The sequence below is a fragment of the Penicillium chermesinum genome (assembly GCF_028974085.1).
Source record: "Penicillium chermesinum strain IBT 19713 chromosome Unknown utg000003l:1.0-5111272.0:1.0-5115320.0, whole genome shotgun sequence".
NCBI lineage: Eukaryota > Fungi > Ascomycota > Eurotiomycetes > Eurotiales > Aspergillaceae > Penicillium > Penicillium chermesinum.
Window position 1 is genome coordinate 342,186 of NW_026695313.1, and position 17,743 is coordinate 359,928.

Consider the following 17,743-nt stretch of genomic DNA (forward strand, 5'->3'; position numbering starts at 1 on the left):
GGAAATAATTGTTCTTATAGACATAAATGCGACGCTGTGAAATGCTATGCAATAGTAAAGCAATGATCATGACTGGTGCTATTACAGCTGAATCAAATCCACCTCTGAGAAATCCGGAGGACTGCGACTGAAAATGGTCCTGCACTTGCCGTCGAGTGCTTGGTATTCATTGCTGACCCAGATGTGCTTGCTGTACCGCTGTGTACGGTATACTTCGTCGTTGCTGACCCCGATATCATCGCGGGGGATCCATATGACGGGCTGCTTGGCACGAAGGGCTTCATGCTGGAAGGCCCGTTGCACAAGCTGATCACGCTCATCGGGCGTGAGATCCTCCAGTTCATCATGAATTCCTGCAAAGAGGGCGTGTACTTTGCTGGGGGGAGCTTGACTCTCTGTATCTTGGGCCATCTTCTTACGCAGTGACTCGATATTAGGGCTTGAAGGTGCCGAGTTTCCACCAAAGTATTTTGACCGGCGATTGGGCGACCGCTGTACCCAAGATAGCTGGGGTTTGATCTTCGTGGGGTGTGCAAGAAATCACAAGAGCCATTCTGTTTCTCTGAATCCATAATCCTAAGCTCAATTTCTTGATCTGGATGTCCTTCTGCGTGATCTGCCGGAGGGTCATTCTCATCGTCCTCTTCGTCGACCGCGAGGCCAAGTCGAGCATGCTGAGCACGTCGGAATTCTTCGTCGCGGCGACAGGCATCGTCCTCCAAGGTGATCGGGAGGTACCGAATCAAGGGGCCAAATGCATTGTTTAATAAGATCTGATAGCCTACTGTCAAGACCATCACGACGATCATGACAATAGCCTGACCCTTGCATGCCACATCACCATGCTGATCTTGAACCAGGAAGAAAAGACCGATCAGACTGAGCTCCATCACATAGAGGCCCGTGAAGAGTTGATTGATGGCACATGGGAAAAGAAGCCCCCCAGTGTCAAACCGAAATTTGGTGACATAAAGCGTATTGTAGCGATAGACGAACCAGAATAAACCGAAAGTGATGACATTGAAAACAAGAATGAGAGGGGCGATCACACAGTAGATCATACCAATACAAGCCAGGGTCGTGTACACTGGGAAGAACGTACCCCATTGCACCTGGTTCAAATTAGTGGCGCGTGCCCACTTCTTCCTTGCTGTGTTGTCGAAGATTGGTGCAAGAATGAACCAGCTGATTAGGCTGAAAATCTGTGTCAAAGCGCCCGCACTGACAGACATTGCTTGCAGAATCATGTAGGAGAAGAAATAGTTGCTGGACTTGGGGATGTTGGTGGCCAGAAGTTGAGGCCAGCTTGTGATGTCCGTGACATGGTCAATGATAGTAGAGAAACTGGAGGCGACGGTGACGACCAGGAATAGTTGTACAAATAAGAAAGCGAAGTAATAGTTTTGGACGGCTAACTCGATAGCCATGCCCGTATGCACGCCTTGTGTCTTGCTCAAGAAGCGAAGAGACAAGGGGAGAACGGCCATTAGAATAGCCAGGAAAAGTGCGGGCAAAATACCTTGAACAGCAGCGATGAACCAGGAAGGCAACTTTTCGAGCCACCTAAGCCAACTGAAGGCTCCCTCCAAATAAGAAATCTGGGACAGAAGACCGGTAAAGGCGACTGGGAAAGCCCACGCAACAACCATAGCAGCGACGACTATGAATATACCTGCTGTGCGAACATAGCGCTCCCACCACTTGATGGACATATTGTCCCAAATAACATCGTCAGGCGAGATTTCCACTACCCGAGGTGCCATTTGCTTCGGCAGATGGTGACTGACAGACTGACAGGCCATATGTGCAGCTACCTGGTGGTTGAATTGGATGAAAGCCGAATTCATCAACGGGAATCGCTCGGAATGTTGCTGGTCTATTTCGATTTCCATGTTCAATCGAGCCAATTCCTGGCGACAGTAATCAATTGTATCGACTTTCTTTCCAATGAGCCATATTGACGGCCACCAACTCCACTTGAAGATGGGAAGACGCATTGTATCGCGGTCTTTGCGCTTGATAAACCTTTGCCATACGGGCTCCCCGTAGTTTTCGTCGCTGAAGTCTTGGTTATAGGCGATTGGATAATGGTCGCTGTCTTCTTTGGCCCGATTTTCACTCTTGCCGTTCTCCTTCTCTGACTCGGACTTGGCTGACCCGCGGCGCGCAGCATCATCAACGGCCGGGGTCTCAGGAGCAGTAAGTGGGTGCTCATCGGCCTCAGGTGCATTTTTGGCGCCTGATGACTTTCGAGATTTCCAAAAGGGCCTCTTAGGTTGGGGCTCTGCGTCCGATTCACGACACAATGTGCCCTCAACTGGAGTAGTTTCGGTTGTTCGCGACATAGATGGCGACGCAGGAGATGCGGCAACGGGCGCATCGGTTGGAGAACTTTTGGTGCTCAAGGGAGGGAAGCCATTCCCGGCACTTGCATCAAATCCCCGTGTATTACGCATCTTGCTGTCAAAGCCACCATCGGCTTTTTTCAAAGTACCAAGAACGGACCTGCCAAGCTTCTCGACGCCTAAGCCAACTGCTCCCGCTGCTGCTAGGGCAGGGTCAAAGACTTTATTGTGTGATGCATCCGAAGTGCGTCGTGCCCGCGTATCAACTCCTTGTTCTGGGTGTAGAGTCTCCTGTACGGTATGTGCCTCATGGGGGTCTCCTGAGCTGACACCAGGCTCCATAGCCATTTGAGCCGCGCGCCGATCCGTCGCCATTTTCTCTTTATCTTCAAGACTCAACTTGTTGGCTTGCTTGTTTTTCTTGCCTTCGGCTTTGAGCTTCTTGAGCTGAGCCTTCTTGCATTTTATGATCAGATCGGTCTCCGCGGATTCTAGTTTCAAGGCTAACTTGTTTCGTGCTTTGACCTTTTCGTTTAGTTCATCATAATTGCGGTTGAGCCAGATATTTCGGATGCCGCCCGGGAAGACGTTGAAAAGATTGTCCAGCCTGTCGACGCTGAGCCACTCCGGTGGAATCGCCGTGACCAACACCGTAGTTGCCGAGGCGCGTAAACGATGTTGTGGGGAGGTAAGATATGTTTGACGCAAGCGAATGTATCCTCGCAATTCATCGAAAAAGACAGCACAGACGTATACGACAGCGATCACTGCCATAGCTAAATGAGCCCAGTATCGATTAGTGTTTTCGGGCTTGACATTCCCCCACGCCAGCTGATCTAACCCAGTGACATTCCATTGTGGGCCAGGCCCGGTGCCATTTTGGAAATTTTGGTCTTTTCCACCCGCGCGATTGACTGAAAGAAGGACCGGTAGAATAAGGAGGCCGAGGGGAACGAAAATCTTCAGGAGCATTCGTAGATAGCGCAGGAAAAAGTAAGCGTCGAGTCCGCACTTCTGGATGAATTCGGTACTTGATGTTCGAAAAACTGGACCGATCCAACGGAACAGGCCAGGAGGGGATGGTTGTGTTCGTTCTCGGTCTGGGACAAGGTATGTGCGTGGTTGACTGCCATCGTTAGTTGAATCTCCATACGACAGCCGGTGAGGTTTCCACATACTAAATACGAGTCAACTTGCTTTTCAGAAACATGAAGAGGAGGAATTCAACGGCGAAAACAATAATGGCAGTCACCAGTGACGCCGCAAATGTGGAAATCGACTCCCCTTGGTCAGCCTTTCCGTGACCGCCAGCATGCTCAAGAGCGTCCCCGATGTTGGTCATGGTGGCCAGTTGCACCCGCAAGAACAGGGACGTTGCTCAAGGGAAAGAAGCGCGAAAGGAGGGTCGTGATAAGACCATCGACAAAGAAGTTTCTTCGAGGGGTATCAACTTTAAGGTCAAGTTCGTGGATGGGACCGAAAGATCTGCAAGGGCGATCTTTTGTGTCTCCGGTCAATAAGGCAGAAGTTGGCCACCGCGAGAAAACCAAGAGCCCTGCCCTGTGGGAGACTGAAGGTCTTTCTGGGAAAAGAAAGGGGATCAAGAATAGAAAACAAAGGCGCCAAAGTAGCACCAAAATGGGACCTTCCAGGAGCTATTGTTTCGCTGGTCCCACAATGATAGCAGTGGCTGGTGGTCTGGCGCTCAGGGTAATGGCAGCTGCCAGCGAATCAGTTTACCGACAGGGATAATTGGAGGGAACAGGGGTGGCGCCGATCCAAAAGTGGAATGACATCAAGCGCCTGCTGAAACAGCCAAGTAGACCAAACAAACTTCAGCGGCTTCAGATAGATCGAATACGCAACACGACGTGACCGACTTTGTGCGCCCGACCGCGCCTTCGCAGAAAGCTACTATGTATGCCCGCTTCCAGATTTGGCCCCCTGAGCAGAAATTAGTGTCGGGCCCACTGAGTCCCTGAGTCCTGGAAAGTAAACAAACGTGAACAAGAACGCGGGGGCCGTGAGGGGCCCTGATTGGTCCGATCCAATCCTGGCGAGTAGTGGCGGTGCTGATTGGCCCATACGAGTAAGGCTTCGGGAAGCTCAGCCACAGTGGCTGCTGCTCGCACGACTCCCCGAGGAATTTCCGCTAGTGCCAACTTGGCCTGCTCCATCCCGCAAGTCTCGAGGAATAGGAAATCAGAGGGCAAGAGAGTTTGGAAGACTACAGCGAAGCTCGAGCCTATTTTGATTGTCCACATGCCCACAGGCCACTCACATGATTGTACACCACCTACGTAACGTACAGGTGACAGATGCGCACTCCGAATGACGCCGAATTATTTCCAGACACGATATTTGGAGTAAATTGGAACAACATGCCTTTCTGCTCTTTCCAAGTTAGAACTGTATATAGCACATATATGCGTCGCTTCGGAGGTAGAGGTGGGGACTACATAGCCTGCTTGTTTGCCTAGCACGTTTGTGGGTCACGCTAGTGAGAGCTCAAATTTTAGTAGACCTCTTAAAGTCCAGCGGTCCCGTTCAGGACCCATCCAAGTGGGCCCCAGGCTCCCATTTGGATCCTTGCGGCATTGCTACTAACGGACCTCGAGCAGCCTCTGACTTGTTTGATATGTAAGGTAGTTGGACAGAGATGTAATAGATGCCCTAACAGGCAATAAAACAGTCCTTTGGGCGTAAAATTCTGTCAAATTGTAATAATAATCCTCAGTATAGCGGGCGAACCACGTTAATGGTAACCCCCTCCAGTTGATCCCCCGCGCGCCATCTCTTCAACTCGTGCTTGAAGTCGGTGATTCCGTTAGGCCAAGGGCACATCCTGGCGCGCTTTTTCACCTCCTCAGCACTCCCATCGGGTGGAACCTCCAGAGCAGCAGTGTTAACTTTTCCTTCGGTGCAGGCAGTGATAACAGCAAATCTTAAGGCTCCTTTCTCGATTTTTTGGCTCCATTCTTCCTCAGCTTGAATCGAAGGCTCGACAAGGACCTTCTCGCCGTCCGTGGTGCGCTTGTTTGCCTCAGCTATGATGTATGTGATGTGCTGAATCATGATTTCAGACAGCTGCATAAAGCTAACTGGAGCCGCGGTCTGGCTGGCCCCAATCCAGAAAAAGTTGGGGAATTCGTTCGAGCAACACCCGTGGAGTGTTGTGATTCCTTGCGCGTTGAACTTGTCCGTCATAGTACGGCCACTGCGCCCGTATACTTTGAAACGACCGGCGGACTCGACGTTTAGACTGGAAACACGAGATTCATACCCTGTGCTCAGAATTAACACATCAAGAGGATATTCAATACCTCCAACCACTAAGCCCTTCTCGGTGGCTTTTCTAACCCCTCTGCCGTCTGTGTGAACTAGATGGACATGTGGCTCATTGAAAGCTTGGAGGTAAGTGTCGCTGAAGGTCGGGCGTTTACACCATACTGGGTACCAAGGTGTAAGTTGCTCAGCTTTGACTTTATCCTTGACCACCTCCAATACGCGGCCGCGAACACCTGAGCTGGCCGCAGCATCTAGCGCGAGGAGGTCGGCATACAGGTCATGAACCTTTTCCGGGTCGGTAATAGTCTTTGGCTGTGGTCCTCCAATAGCAGCGGAGTAAGCCTTTTTGTTCGACCACTCGTCTCCAACCAAATCCTCTGCTCCGGGAGGTAATGTATTCGTCAAGTGGCCCATCATATTGTCCTGGCGGGCTTCTTGCCAACCTTCTTCTTTGGTGATGCGACTCCATTCTTCGGGGCTGGTTTCTCGATTGTTCCGAGCATATACCGCGGACGGGGTACGCTGGAAGACGAACAGCTCTTTTGCGTATTTGGCAAGTTCTGGCACGACCTGGATTGCTGTTGCACCGGTGCCGATTATACCCACCGTCTTATCCTTTAGCTTCTCCATCTCCGGTGCCGATTCCTCTGGGCTTCCACCGGTTACAGTATAGTCCCAACGCGCGGTATGAAATAACGAGCCACCAAAATCCGTCAGGCCTTGGATTTGAGCTGGCTGGGCGCCGCGAAATCTTCCCAGGCATGCAATTGGGAACTCGACGTTGCAAGAGGTGGATATAATATCCTGTTCGGTGGGACCTCTTTGCACCTTTAGGTCAACTTTCCAGGTGTGAGTCGCCTCACTCCAAGCCATACTCTGCACCGTGGTTGCGAACATGAAAGAATCCTTCAAGTTCCATTTGTCAATCATCTGATGAATATATCCCCGAATCTCTACCCCCGATATATACTTTTGGGAAGGCCGGTATCCGGTTTCCTCCAGTAGTGGCAAATACACATAACTTTCAGTGTCGCAGTAGAGTCCAGGGTATCGGTTGTAATACCAAGTCCCGCCTGGCCCGCCAGCAGCGTCGACAATGCGGATATCGCTGGTGGAGAACCCAGCTTGAATCAATCGAACGGCCATAAGAATCCCGCCCATGCCAGCACCGATGATAAGAAGTTTGACATCAGCACCAGATTGAATTGGGGAAGCTAATGAGGCGTAATCAATCCAAAGGTCTTGAGACAAATTTCTCAGACGTTCATACCCCTCGGCAGGCAGAGGCTCGGATGTCGCGTCCCAAGCTGGCTGTTTGCGCTTCAGAGCCTCGGAAATAAATTTGTCCTGTGGGCTCTTCACGGTCATTTTGATGGATGAAGCTTTTTCTTACGGTGGGCAACTTCGGCTTCGAGAAACTTCAAAAATCGCTGCGGGAACTTTCTAATATTAGATACGATCAAGCACCGTATTTAAAACCCAATGAACGATGAATTGCACCAGGGGATATATATAACTCCTATAGTTTGGAAGGTAGCTTCGGTCGCGACCGAACCTCCCAATATGGTTATCACAGCTGGTCTTTGCTATCCCCGCACGATCCACGCTAAATCATATTTTATCCTGTGAGAGGAAGATTGTCAAGCCCCAGTCCATCCTATGTTCCTTACACAAGCGCCGTCTTTGAAACTACACGCCAGCCCCCGGAATATGAACAATTGCCTGTTCGGGTAATTATCCGAGCGCTGGAAGATAAGCAGCCGAGCCTTGCTGGGGCCCTAGGCATGGGCCCACCGGATTAAGCTCTTAGCAACATTTTTAGCCCCAACTTTTCCACATTTCTTCCGCCTGCGAATCTCCGAGATAGACATGCATATTTCCTCAAAGGGTAATTTTGCTAGACTTTTGCACAATGTGGGTGTGGTATGTATCACCGCAAGTTGAGCCTGGTGACTAGTATCATTGACGAGAATTTCAAATTCTGAACGTCCCCAAGAGGAGTGCGTTTCAAGTTTGAATCGAGAGCCATACATTGCTCCCGGGACTCTTTCCAGTTTTTGCTGCAATATCGTAATGAGTAGAAAATACAAAGTTATTTCGAAGGGCTTTCTCCTGTCTCGAAACGCCTAATATCTGGAACTTCCGGCCTATATTTATTATTGAAGAAAGATATGTATTGAAAAAAACGTGAATCAATTCTTGAACACTCGCTTTACCGTTGCCGTATTGGATTCTACTCAATTAAGCTCAGACAGATCGTTCGTACTGGTGCCAGTAGCATGCTCCATTAATTTAGCATCTGTCACCTTTACCCAGAAGTTGTATTCCATAAAGATGGTATAGGCTTCCGTGTCCCATGGCTTCAAGGGATTCTCTAGCTGGAAATCGAATGCGCGTAGCAACTAAACCATGGGTTACTTAGGAATCACATGGGGAATGTGAACAGAAGGTCTTCTTACCTCGAAGCACACCTTGTTCAACTCCATTAGCGCCACTGGCTTTCCGGCACATATCCAGCGTCCGTAGCCGAACAGCAAATCAACAGTGCGCTCCATCTTAGCACGCTGCGTCCCATCGGCCTCCATGAATCGCTCTGGTCGGAAAACGTCCGGGTCGGGTCCAAATTCTTCGTATGAGCGCATCAACGACGGGGTGTTCATGCCAATAGCGGTACCTTCGGGAACAAACTTTCCATGGATTGTGTCGCCGCCTTTAGGGACGGACTTGGGAAACAACGAAGGGGCGGGCGGGCGCATGCGTAGTCCCTCAGTCAGGACAGCCTAGATATTGTTAGCTGGCCCCGGCTGTTGGAGAGATGCAGTGCTTCGCTCCCTTAAAAGCTCACCTGTAAGTAGGGAATCTTCTTGGCTTGCTCATATGTGATCGGGCTCGAAACTGTTCTATCGCGGACCGCGTCTGCGATTATCCTCTTGAGCTTTTGGTAGACGCGTGGAGTCGTCATAACGTATAGCATGATCACGCGAAGGGCCGACGCGGTTGTTTCGGAGCCCGCAACAACCATGAAAAGACCCTCAGATTCGCAGTCTTCACGGCTCAGACCATGTTTAATGAAGGAACCCTGCAAAGACCCGGCGAACATTTTTAGCAGCCATACCGAGTTACTAGAAATATTACTGGTTTACGTACAAGCATATCATTCTCCTCTTTAGCGCCGGAGTCGAATCGCTTGTTGACCTCATTTTGGGCCACCCTATGAAATCAAGTTAAAGTACGCGGAAAAGTAAGATGAGAGAGATACTCACCACATTAGCCTTCCAATGCCCTTCTTGTCTGTGGTTTTGGGACCAAAGAACTTCAGAACGATGGGCGAGTAAAAGAAGTTGCGAATCCAGGGAACGTTCACGCTCAATGATGCGAAAGGGAAGAATGCTCGAAGAGTCTCGAACCATTCATACAAGTCGGACTCGGTGTCGAGGTAGCCAAACGCTTTACCAAAGGCCGCCTGAGTGATAACGTCCAAGGTGAAATAGCTCATAAGAGGCGCAAGGTCCAGCGAACGAGAAAGTCCGGCTTTATCCACGCTTTGAACATATCTACTGCGGATGATGTCCATCAAGTGGTTCACCTGGAAATCAATACCACGCTCCAACTCAGGAAACTCCCTTCCGCTATAAGCACCGAATATCTTTGCTTTGGCTTTATCGTGCGCATGAGCATCAAGAATCAGAAACATGTTGTCGTGGTAGGCATTCAGACGAGCACCCAAATACCAAGTATCCTTGTGGTACGGGCTGCGAGCCGCGGACATCCTTCGCATGACTTCGGGGTCATCAGTGACAAGCTCGTTAGGGCCAGTCCGTACCAAATGACCATATTGCCGGCCGAGTTCGCGATGTACTTTGTAGTGCTCTCCGCCCCAAGCAAGTCGTCCAATCCACAGATATGACACTGAAGCCCAAAATGGACCTGGAAACTCGCGCAGGCGGTACCAAGAGATGAAACAAGACCCAATGTACCAAGCGAAGACAGCAAAAGCGACAGGGTAGATAAGTCCTATTCCTGCATCGGTGCTAGAGAGTGTCATCGTGGCAGAGGTAAAAATGGCCCATCAAACCAGCACAAGGTTGTGGACAGATAAAAAGAGAAGCTTCCTTTAAAACGAGAGCTTCCCCCACCCCGGAAAGGGGCCCCACTGAAGCATTTTGCCTCTTACGGGTCTTTTCATAAGTTGGGTTTGATCTGAGAAGAGATCAAATAGCGTCAGTGCCTGCTCCTAGTTGTCGCTTAGCCCCCACTCTGCCCGCTTCACGATCTACACAGTGGTTATACGAATGATATTTTTTTCTTAAAAACGAAAATACAGTTTGAGCTCAACACGCTCTCCGTTACTGTTCCTGTCTAACGATAACCCAACTCGACTTGTCTTCCTCGATATTATGGATTCTAGCGGTGTTCTGCTCAAGAAATATTGTCCGACCCATTCCGTACGGGGCCATGGCCAAGCATCCATTTAATCGCCCACGACTAGTTAGTTACTCCTTTCCTCCATGATCTTGTTACTAGGAGGCATATCTTGTGTATCCACCTTGCAATATGGTTAGCAGCATGGGGCTGCTGTGAAGCATGGTTAAAGAACTGTAGATAGAGTTTTTACTTAAGAAGGTATCTAAGGGATGGCAGAATCTAGATCTCATTCGTCAAATATTCCCGTATCTTTGTCGCCTATGAAATTAGCATTATCGCCCCTCAGTCGACGCCCCAGACAGAGAAATCTAATATTGAAGACCCTTTAGAGTAATGTTCATTTTCCTTATCCAGCAATCCCTGGATCAGATAACTACGTTAACATTATTGACTAAGCCAGCGTGCATCGGCCCCGGGGGGGGCCCGGGCTGAATCCTCTTGTATCTCTTCTTCACGAAGTAGCTATGTGTATGTTGGACACTTTGCAAGTGCGGGACAATGCCATTCCAATTACCCGACCGGTAGTTTTCCTATAGAGGCAATCCCTTTCTCAGAATTCGCCCTATGAGTCTATCATCCTTGGGCAGCAGACCATACAAGATTCCCAATACTAGTACTATTGTAGCGGAGCTCGATTTCGTATTGAAGGAATACATACTACCTCTCACACAATGCCAGATGCACACACTATTACGTTAAAAGGAGGGTAATCCTCATATTAAGGCTCCTATAGTAAAGGTGAAGTGATTTCGCAAGGATTTTGTCGCCAGCTTCACGTTGCAAATAGCTTGGTATTCCCTGCACTCTGGGTGCTCCAACGAGGTTAGTCCAGCCCAATCGTTATTTGCACCATTCTCTGTGTCTGATTCCTATACTTGTCTCTTAGATGCCGGAAGTATCGCTTTTCTCTGCCGGTGTGGCAGCATCGTCGCTGTTTCTCTTCGTGATTTTCTACCTTCGACCATTCAGTCCGCTCGACCCTCCCCAGCCAGTGAAGGGCAAAAGCGGTACAGTCCTTTTTGTCTCAACTGAGAATCATGGCCAGATTAATGTGCAACTGGCAGCTGTCCAAGCGCTCCTAGAGCGCTATCCCTCCCTTGATATTCACTTTGCCTCTGCTCAGCCTGTGGCAAAGCTACTTCACCGTATTTCATCATCGGTTCGCAAGACAAGCGCCTCATTCGGGAAAGTCACATTTCACGATCTCCCGGGCCTGTTACCTATGCAGGTCACCATGCAACGACAGTTCGGACCTGAAGTCATGAAGCATTTCCGACATGAGCCTGGGGCAAAGGGCTCCAAGCAGCTGAACAAAATAGCTCAGGCTTCCATGGCTCCATGGACGACTGAAGAATACGTTAGGATATACAACCAGATGACGAACCTAATTCACGAAGTTGATCCCGCTCTTGTTGTCCTGGACTTCGCATTCCGCCCGGCGATTGCCGCTACACACAAGAGCAATCGAGTACATACGTTCCTCACGCCAACATCGCTGATCGACATGCTTCCAATGGTTCAGCCTCAAGCTAGTATACTCTGGAAGTACCCAGTGTAAGCACTTGATACCACAACTATAGCGCTGTACAAGAGCCAGCATACTGATTACTTACAGGGTGGGCACCGATTTCCCATTCCCGCTCCCATGGAGGAAGGTCCCAGAGAACATCTACGTGGCTGTACGAGCGCTGCTTAGCTTTGCGTTTATGGCCGATCTGGCTGAAACAAAAAAGCAAATTGCACAGTGCGGAATCGACAATGCCTTTGGTCCACTGAACGGCACCCATACGTCGTGGATCATGCAGAACATGCTTCAAGCAGGTCCTACAGTCGACCCTATCCCCGATAATGTCGTCTGTGTCAACCCAATTGTGTTTGCTATGGTACCAGCCATTAAGCAAGATCCTGAACTCGTCAGCTGGACACGAAGAACACCCACTGTGTTAATCTGCCTCGGGAGTCTTTTTGAATATGATCTGCAACGCACGGAGATCATGGGGCAGGCGATCAAGGAGCTGTTGAAAAGGACCGATGTGCAAGTGTTGTGGAAGTTCGGACAAGAAAACCTCATGGATGATGCCAAAGCAGTTCTGCAGGAGTACATAGACCAGGGCCGCGTGCAAATATACAAGTGGCTCAGTGCAAACCCGGTATCTTTACTGGAAACAGGCCATATTGTAGCCTCTGTGCACCATGGAGGAGCCAACAGCTACAACGAAGCTCTATCGTGAGTCCTCAACTGCTCAGTTTGTTAATGATCACTTTTAAACCTGCGGACGCTGACTTTTCCTCGCAGGGCTGGTGTCCCACAGGTCATCGTTCCAATGTGGACTGATCTGTTCAATCACGCTCAGCGGGTGGAGGACATCGGGGTCGGTATTTATGCTACCCGAGGCACTGCCCCTGAATGGACAGTGAACGGACTGAGCAATGCTTTCCTGAAGGCATTGGATGGGGAGAGACGAGCGTAAGTATTCGCGCAAAAGCCAAATATCTAGGTGATGTTGCTAGAAAGAACCCAGGAAGATATGCTGCGGCAAGGGAGATAGCAATGCTTGCACGATCTGAAGAAAAGGTTACCTCATGATGAAAGACTACTTATGAAGGTCGTAATGGGGATTTTTGAAGGGCTGCATGCTTACTATGGAGAACCACACGTGGAATAGAATGACTATAACGATCACACGAGCTCTATTATGCTTTAATTGTCTCTCGTATCGTCAAACTGATCGCGTGACATAAGGTAAACTCTTGGCCAAAAAGGCATTTTAATCTTGCTTTGAAGAGATTTCAAAGAGCCTACGAGGAATTACACGAAGCTCACAGGCTCTCAGAAAAGATAGTCATTTATGATGTAGAACTTTTGTTCATGTGTCGGAATCTGAGCTTGCATCTCGTCCATATGACAGAATCATAATGAACCCAATGACAGAACATTTGATTCTGTATACCACAGGCTAGAGCTTTTGCATAGTGACCTACGATGGATGTCAGTATTCATTCAGAAGTTGAAACAGTGTTCGTCTGCGACGCGGAAGACCTACCACATCCGAAGACTGGACATAATCCTCGAAACCTTCAATCTCCTCTTGCAACTCGACAGTCGAGACTTTGTCATCCTCGACGACAAGATTAATCTGGAGTTTTTTGATGCCAAACCCGACGGGGATCAGCTTCGAAGTGCCCCAAACTAGGCCATCTTTTTCAATACCCCGAACGGCGGCTTCCAGAGCAACCATATCGGTCTCGTCATCTGAAAAAGCAAAATCAATGAATGAACAGGCATTTGGAAAACAAATTGAGAACATACCCCAGGGCTTCACCTCCAGAATTACTACAGACTTGGCGACTGGCTTCTGCTTGGTTGCTTTCTTCGCCTTGTAGGCAGCTAGGCGCTCCTCGTGGACTCGAGCAGCCTCGGGATCCTCTTCCTCGTCACTTCCAAACAGATCTTCCTCGTCATTATCCGCTGCAGCCGGGGCCGGAGCAGCACTTTCTTCCGGTCCATAGCTACTGAAGGCCTTGGATGCGTCGCCGGGAAGGGAAGCGAATTCATCTTCATATGATGCAATATGCTTGTACCATCGAGCCGCGTGGGGGTATTTCGAGGAGTCGGGAGCAGACTTCACGGCCTTGAAACAGACTACATCGGCCTGAGATGGAGTATGACTTGTACGCGAGTCAGCTTTTCGAAAATGGACCCTCTGGGAACAGGGGCAGGGATTTGCCTTCACTCACGAGACAATGTAAGACCGGGTAGTCAGCCAGTTGTTGAGGGCTGGGTTGCTCATTCGCTTAGAGATCGTTCATGGCTAATCGTGGTGTATACATACCGGTGACTCCAACGTCACTAACCAAGTCTGTGAAGCCCATTTTCGCTTTTTGTAAGATCAAGTCTAGAAGAGCATCTGCCGAGCTGAAGACGCGAGTAAGAGGAAAAGAGAATCTTTGGCGGGGTGATGGAGGGGCTTGTCGTTAGGCCTTCGATTGCAGATCACCTTATCTTACTGGCCCCTTATCGAGCCAATAATTTCGGATTTTGCCAAAGATGGTTGCAGGAAGCTCGTACGAAGGTCGATTTCGAAGGGCTGCAGGTTTGCTTGTTCCAAATACAATACCAAATAACGTTTTGGCCTGAAGGGGTTAGCCTTGAAATTATGACACCATCGTCCGCGTAGTAGTTAACTAAGTGGATGATCTTGGCTCCCAGGTGGGCCAGCGTCGATTGCTTCATTTGGTAGGCGGCCTGCAGCCCATTTCGGCCTAGTTTGTCAAGCCCCTGCACTCTTTTGGCCCCTAAAAACTCAGTCCCATTTACGTGGAAATTACTCCAGATCGCAAATGATCTTCAGTTCAGCCAAAAGCTTAGCCCCTTGGAGCCCAACTTGGCCCCCGCCAGGTGGAACGCTATTCAGCTTCAAGGCCGGACGATTGAAGGGCATTCCTATCCAACCAGACGCCCTACCAATGGTTCAAAGTGACATATTAAGTCAGTAATTGTGTGAATTCAAAAGTCTTTCCTTCATTACTTGAAAAGCTAGTTTGTTACATGTACATATGGGCCGAAGGTGGCGAATGGAGCTATTGGTCGGCAAGGGGGCCGCGTATTTCATGTACGCCACTCTAGCCGTTCTAAGCACAGCTCACAGTGCAAAAAATAAACTGACATTATTCCATGAATATTTACTCCACCATGAAAAAACAACAGCTTAATGGCAATGCCGTACAACCTATGATTGTCGCAAAAATGATAAACCAGGTAGCAACAGCTACATTATCGAAGACCCGATAGCTAGCATCCCATTATTATATTCTTTATCTTGCAGCAGATTATTAGACGGACCCGTTGTCCTCAACGATATTTCCATCGTCTTGGACAGAAATCTTGTCCACTTGGAGCGAGGCTTTGACAGGATTTGGCTGCTTGTAAACCATTTCGAGCTGTTCTAAAGTGCGACCCTGGGCTTCGACACTAAGAAAATCGAAGTTAGCATGGCTTTTCGGCACCTTCGGTTACCGATTGTGAAGATGCTCACCCAAAGAAATACCACATGCCTGATTCAAGCACATCCCAGCCCACAAAGATATAGATATACTTATATCCCATATTCCCCAAAGCGATCGGCCCGGCAAATTGGTTGATAAAGCCCAATCCACCGACGAGAAAATTGTAAACAGCCATCCCTTGGCCCTTTGCGTCGTCTCGAGGGCCTCGGTAGGGACAATGCTTTGCAAAGGAGTATAAGTCAGGGAGAAAACGAACGTGAAGAGGAAATATGCTGCAAGAGCTCCCCTAGCATAGGATTTTTGGATATGGCTTCCTTGACTTTCTAATGCTGCAGAAAGACCAGAGTTGATAGCGAGCATTACGGCACATCCTAAAACATTGATGAGTTCTTCCCACGGTAAGACAGCGCGAGGTTTTCATCTCACCAAATGATCCAGTCACAAGAATCTTTCTCCGGGGAATGCGATCAACGAGACAAAGCGCGACCGCAGTTGCGATTGCCCCAATGGCAGAATTCAAGATATTGTAGGCCAGTTGCTCTGACACGCTCGCGATGCCTAAGTTAGCAAAAATGACAGTATTGTAGTAGCCGAGCCCGTTGCCAGAGAAGTTGCCAAAAACAGCCATCATGACTACCTGCGCCGTTCGCCATCGTCCGCTGTGAGTGAAAAGGAACGGTCGATCTGTGGTAATTAATGAAGGTAAAAACGGGGGATACCCAACGCCAGAACCTACAGTCACAGAAACTCTTATCGATTCCATCCTGTCGAATGCCTTCCTTCATCTCTTCGATCTCGAGGCGAACGAGCGAAGAATCCGAACGGCCGCAGCCGTGGTATTTGACGAGGAACTTTTCCGCTTCTTCCTCTCGTCCGTTGGCCACTTCGAGGACAAAATTAGTTCTCTTTGGAATGAAGAGAACTTTACGTCAACTTACTGAGATACCGGGGTGATTCTGGGAGGAAAAGAACCGATAAAATGACAATAACGGAGCCGAGGGCTTGGAAGATTACAGGAATCTTCCATGAGTAGTCAGAATCGAGCTGGCTGCATGCACTGCAATATCGGCGTAAGTGGAATTTGAAGAATACATCAGGAGACCACCCCCAGGCACTCACAATGTAACTGCTGCAGCGGGAATGGAACCGCCAAACCATCCCATGTTAAACATTCCTGTCTTTACGCCGAGTCAGCGGCATAGCAAGCGCGTTTGGAGTAGGCTCTTACACAGAGACCTCGCCCTTTTTGTAAAAAATAGTTTCAGCTTGTTTGTATCTAGGATTCCATTTCATTACGTTACTCACAGTGTGGAAAGGCGATTTCGAGACAATAGGTGGGCGCGGCTACACTCATGAACGCAGTCCCGACACCAATCACTGCTCGGCCAACAACAAATTGTGGTGTCGTGGAAGCAGTGGCAGCGATAATCATGCCGATGATTATCACAATACCTCCACAGAACATGCCTTTGAGACGGCCGAATTTATCAGACACGATGGCCGCGAATGGTGCGCCAATCATAGAACCACTATCTCCCTTCACCTGTTAGGCATCATCCGATTTAACCCTTTGGAATCGAGGATATTCTTACACCGTGTAGAAGGAATAGATAATTGAGACACTTGTGCCGGTAGTCCCTGTGTGGAAGGTATCTTGGAATTGTTCGATGGCAATAACTCCAGTCATTAGGGACCCTATTCCATGAATCGACTTAGCTTAGGATCACATTAGAAATAAATTGATACTAACCATCGTAGCCAATAGCGCAGGCGCAAGCAAATGCAGTAAACATGGCATCTATGCCATATCAGTTGGATTTGCTTTTGAAACGTAAATTTCTCGGATGCGTACAATGTAGTGTGAGCGATTCTTTGCTCCACGGATTTATCTTCAGCTCACGTGTCGCAGCATATAGCTCGGCCTAACATGGATGTATCCATTAGTATATTCACTTGGTAGGTGGGACTGCAAAGGAACAGTCTCACATTATGGACGCGTTTTGTATGGCGAGATTCGATCTTGGTACCGATGCCGACGCCAGCTTCGGATTTCACCTCGCTATGTGGTTCCTTCTTCATCTCCTCATCCATGGTGAGCTGTGTACTGTAAACGCACAGTTACGTGGTATACTTGTCTGGAATATGCAAGCGCAAACAACCAAACCTGGCAGACAGCTTAAGGACTAAAGGTTATATCCCAGTCTTAATAACTACCGATCTCATCCTTCTAGAGCTAAGCTGATAGAACAAGGAGCAGGCTTTCCAGGCTCCACAGCGGATGGCGGTGATCTTCGACCTTCCAGATATTTTCCCCGAAAGGAGCACCATTAACGATCTCTAAACCATTCCCACTCTTGACTTCAGACGGAAACGTGATGAGTGATCCTCTTACCGCCGGGGGTTCTAGTAGGAAAGGTCAATGTGGGGACACGTCACCCATGCACATACAGTCCATCCATCACAACTACCCCGCTTCCTTCTTGACTTCCTAACACGTCCGCGTGGGATTCCCACCTCTTTAGGAACGACTTTCATTATGCTACTTTTGGCAAATTGGCATATCTAGCTTTTTCTCCATTTGTCTAACTGCTCTGTCGAATGGGGCAGCGATTCTCTCTAGATCGAGACCGTGTTGTAAGGGGCGATATCTGGCGGATTGCCCGATAGGGAAATATTAG

General features: G+C 49.0%; 6 protein-coding genes across 6 annotated transcripts; 1 reads left to right on the plus strand and 5 right to left on the minus strand.

Moving 5' to 3' along the window:
- Window positions 1-81: 81 nt before the first annotated feature.
- Window positions 82-3,687, minus strand: N7468_003015 (putative DUF221 domain protein; the record flags this gene model as incomplete). The annotated part of the gene is made up of 3 exons (XM_058472312.1): window positions 82-439; window positions 499-3,471; window positions 3,524-3,687. The coding sequence occupies 3 exons, from the start codon at window positions 3,685-3,687 to the stop codon at window positions 82-84; spliced, it is 3,495 nt and encodes a 1,164-aa protein (XP_058331315.1).
- Window positions 3,688-5,078: 1,391 nt separating this feature from the next.
- On the minus strand, window positions 5,079-7,001 carry N7468_003016 (flavin-containing monooxygenase; the record flags this gene model as incomplete). The annotated part of the gene is made up of 1 exon (XM_058472313.1): window positions 5,079-7,001. One exon carries the CDS (start codon window positions 6,999-7,001, stop codon window positions 5,079-5,081), a length of 1,923 nt encoding a protein of 640 aa, XP_058331316.1.
- An 899-nt stretch (window positions 7,002-7,900) lies between these two features.
- On the minus strand, window positions 7,901-9,678 carry N7468_003017 (cytochrome P450; the record flags this gene model as incomplete). The annotated part of the gene is made up of 5 exons (XM_058472314.1): window positions 7,901-8,035; window positions 8,093-8,413; window positions 8,479-8,712; window positions 8,781-8,844; window positions 8,897-9,678. Coding segments are annotated over 5 exons (1,536 nt in total), but the record flags the coding sequence as incomplete, so codon positions are not given.
- Window positions 9,679-10,944: 1,266 nt separating this feature from the next.
- Window positions 10,945-12,529, plus strand: N7468_003018 (glycosyltransferase; the record flags this gene model as incomplete). Its single annotated transcript, XM_058472315.1, has 3 exons — window positions 10,945-11,612; window positions 11,674-12,285; window positions 12,355-12,529. The coding sequence occupies 3 exons, from the start codon at window positions 10,945-10,947 to the stop codon at window positions 12,527-12,529; spliced, it is 1,455 nt and encodes a 484-aa protein (XP_058331318.1).
- A 486-nt stretch (window positions 12,530-13,015) lies between these two features.
- On the minus strand, window positions 13,016-13,931 carry N7468_003019 (elongation factor 1-beta/beta'; the record flags this gene model as incomplete). Its single annotated transcript, XM_058472316.1, has 5 exons — window positions 13,016-13,036; window positions 13,103-13,311; window positions 13,369-13,727; window positions 13,797-13,836; window positions 13,892-13,931. 5 exons carry the CDS (start codon window positions 13,929-13,931, stop codon window positions 13,016-13,018), a joined length of 669 nt encoding a protein of 222 aa, XP_058331319.1.
- A 960-nt stretch (window positions 13,932-14,891) lies between these two features.
- On the minus strand, window positions 14,892-17,156 carry N7468_003020 (uncharacterized protein; the record flags this gene model as incomplete). The annotated part of the gene is made up of 12 exons (XM_058472317.1): window positions 14,892-15,030; window positions 15,076-15,436; window positions 15,492-15,749; window positions 15,802-15,948; window positions 16,004-16,122; window positions 16,185-16,243; window positions 16,294-16,307; window positions 16,371-16,608; window positions 16,660-16,760; window positions 16,816-16,863; window positions 16,918-16,987; window positions 17,052-17,156. 12 exons carry the CDS (start codon window positions 17,154-17,156, stop codon window positions 14,892-14,894), a joined length of 1,659 nt encoding a protein of 552 aa, XP_058331320.1.
- Window positions 17,157-17,743: the final 587 nt, after the last annotated feature.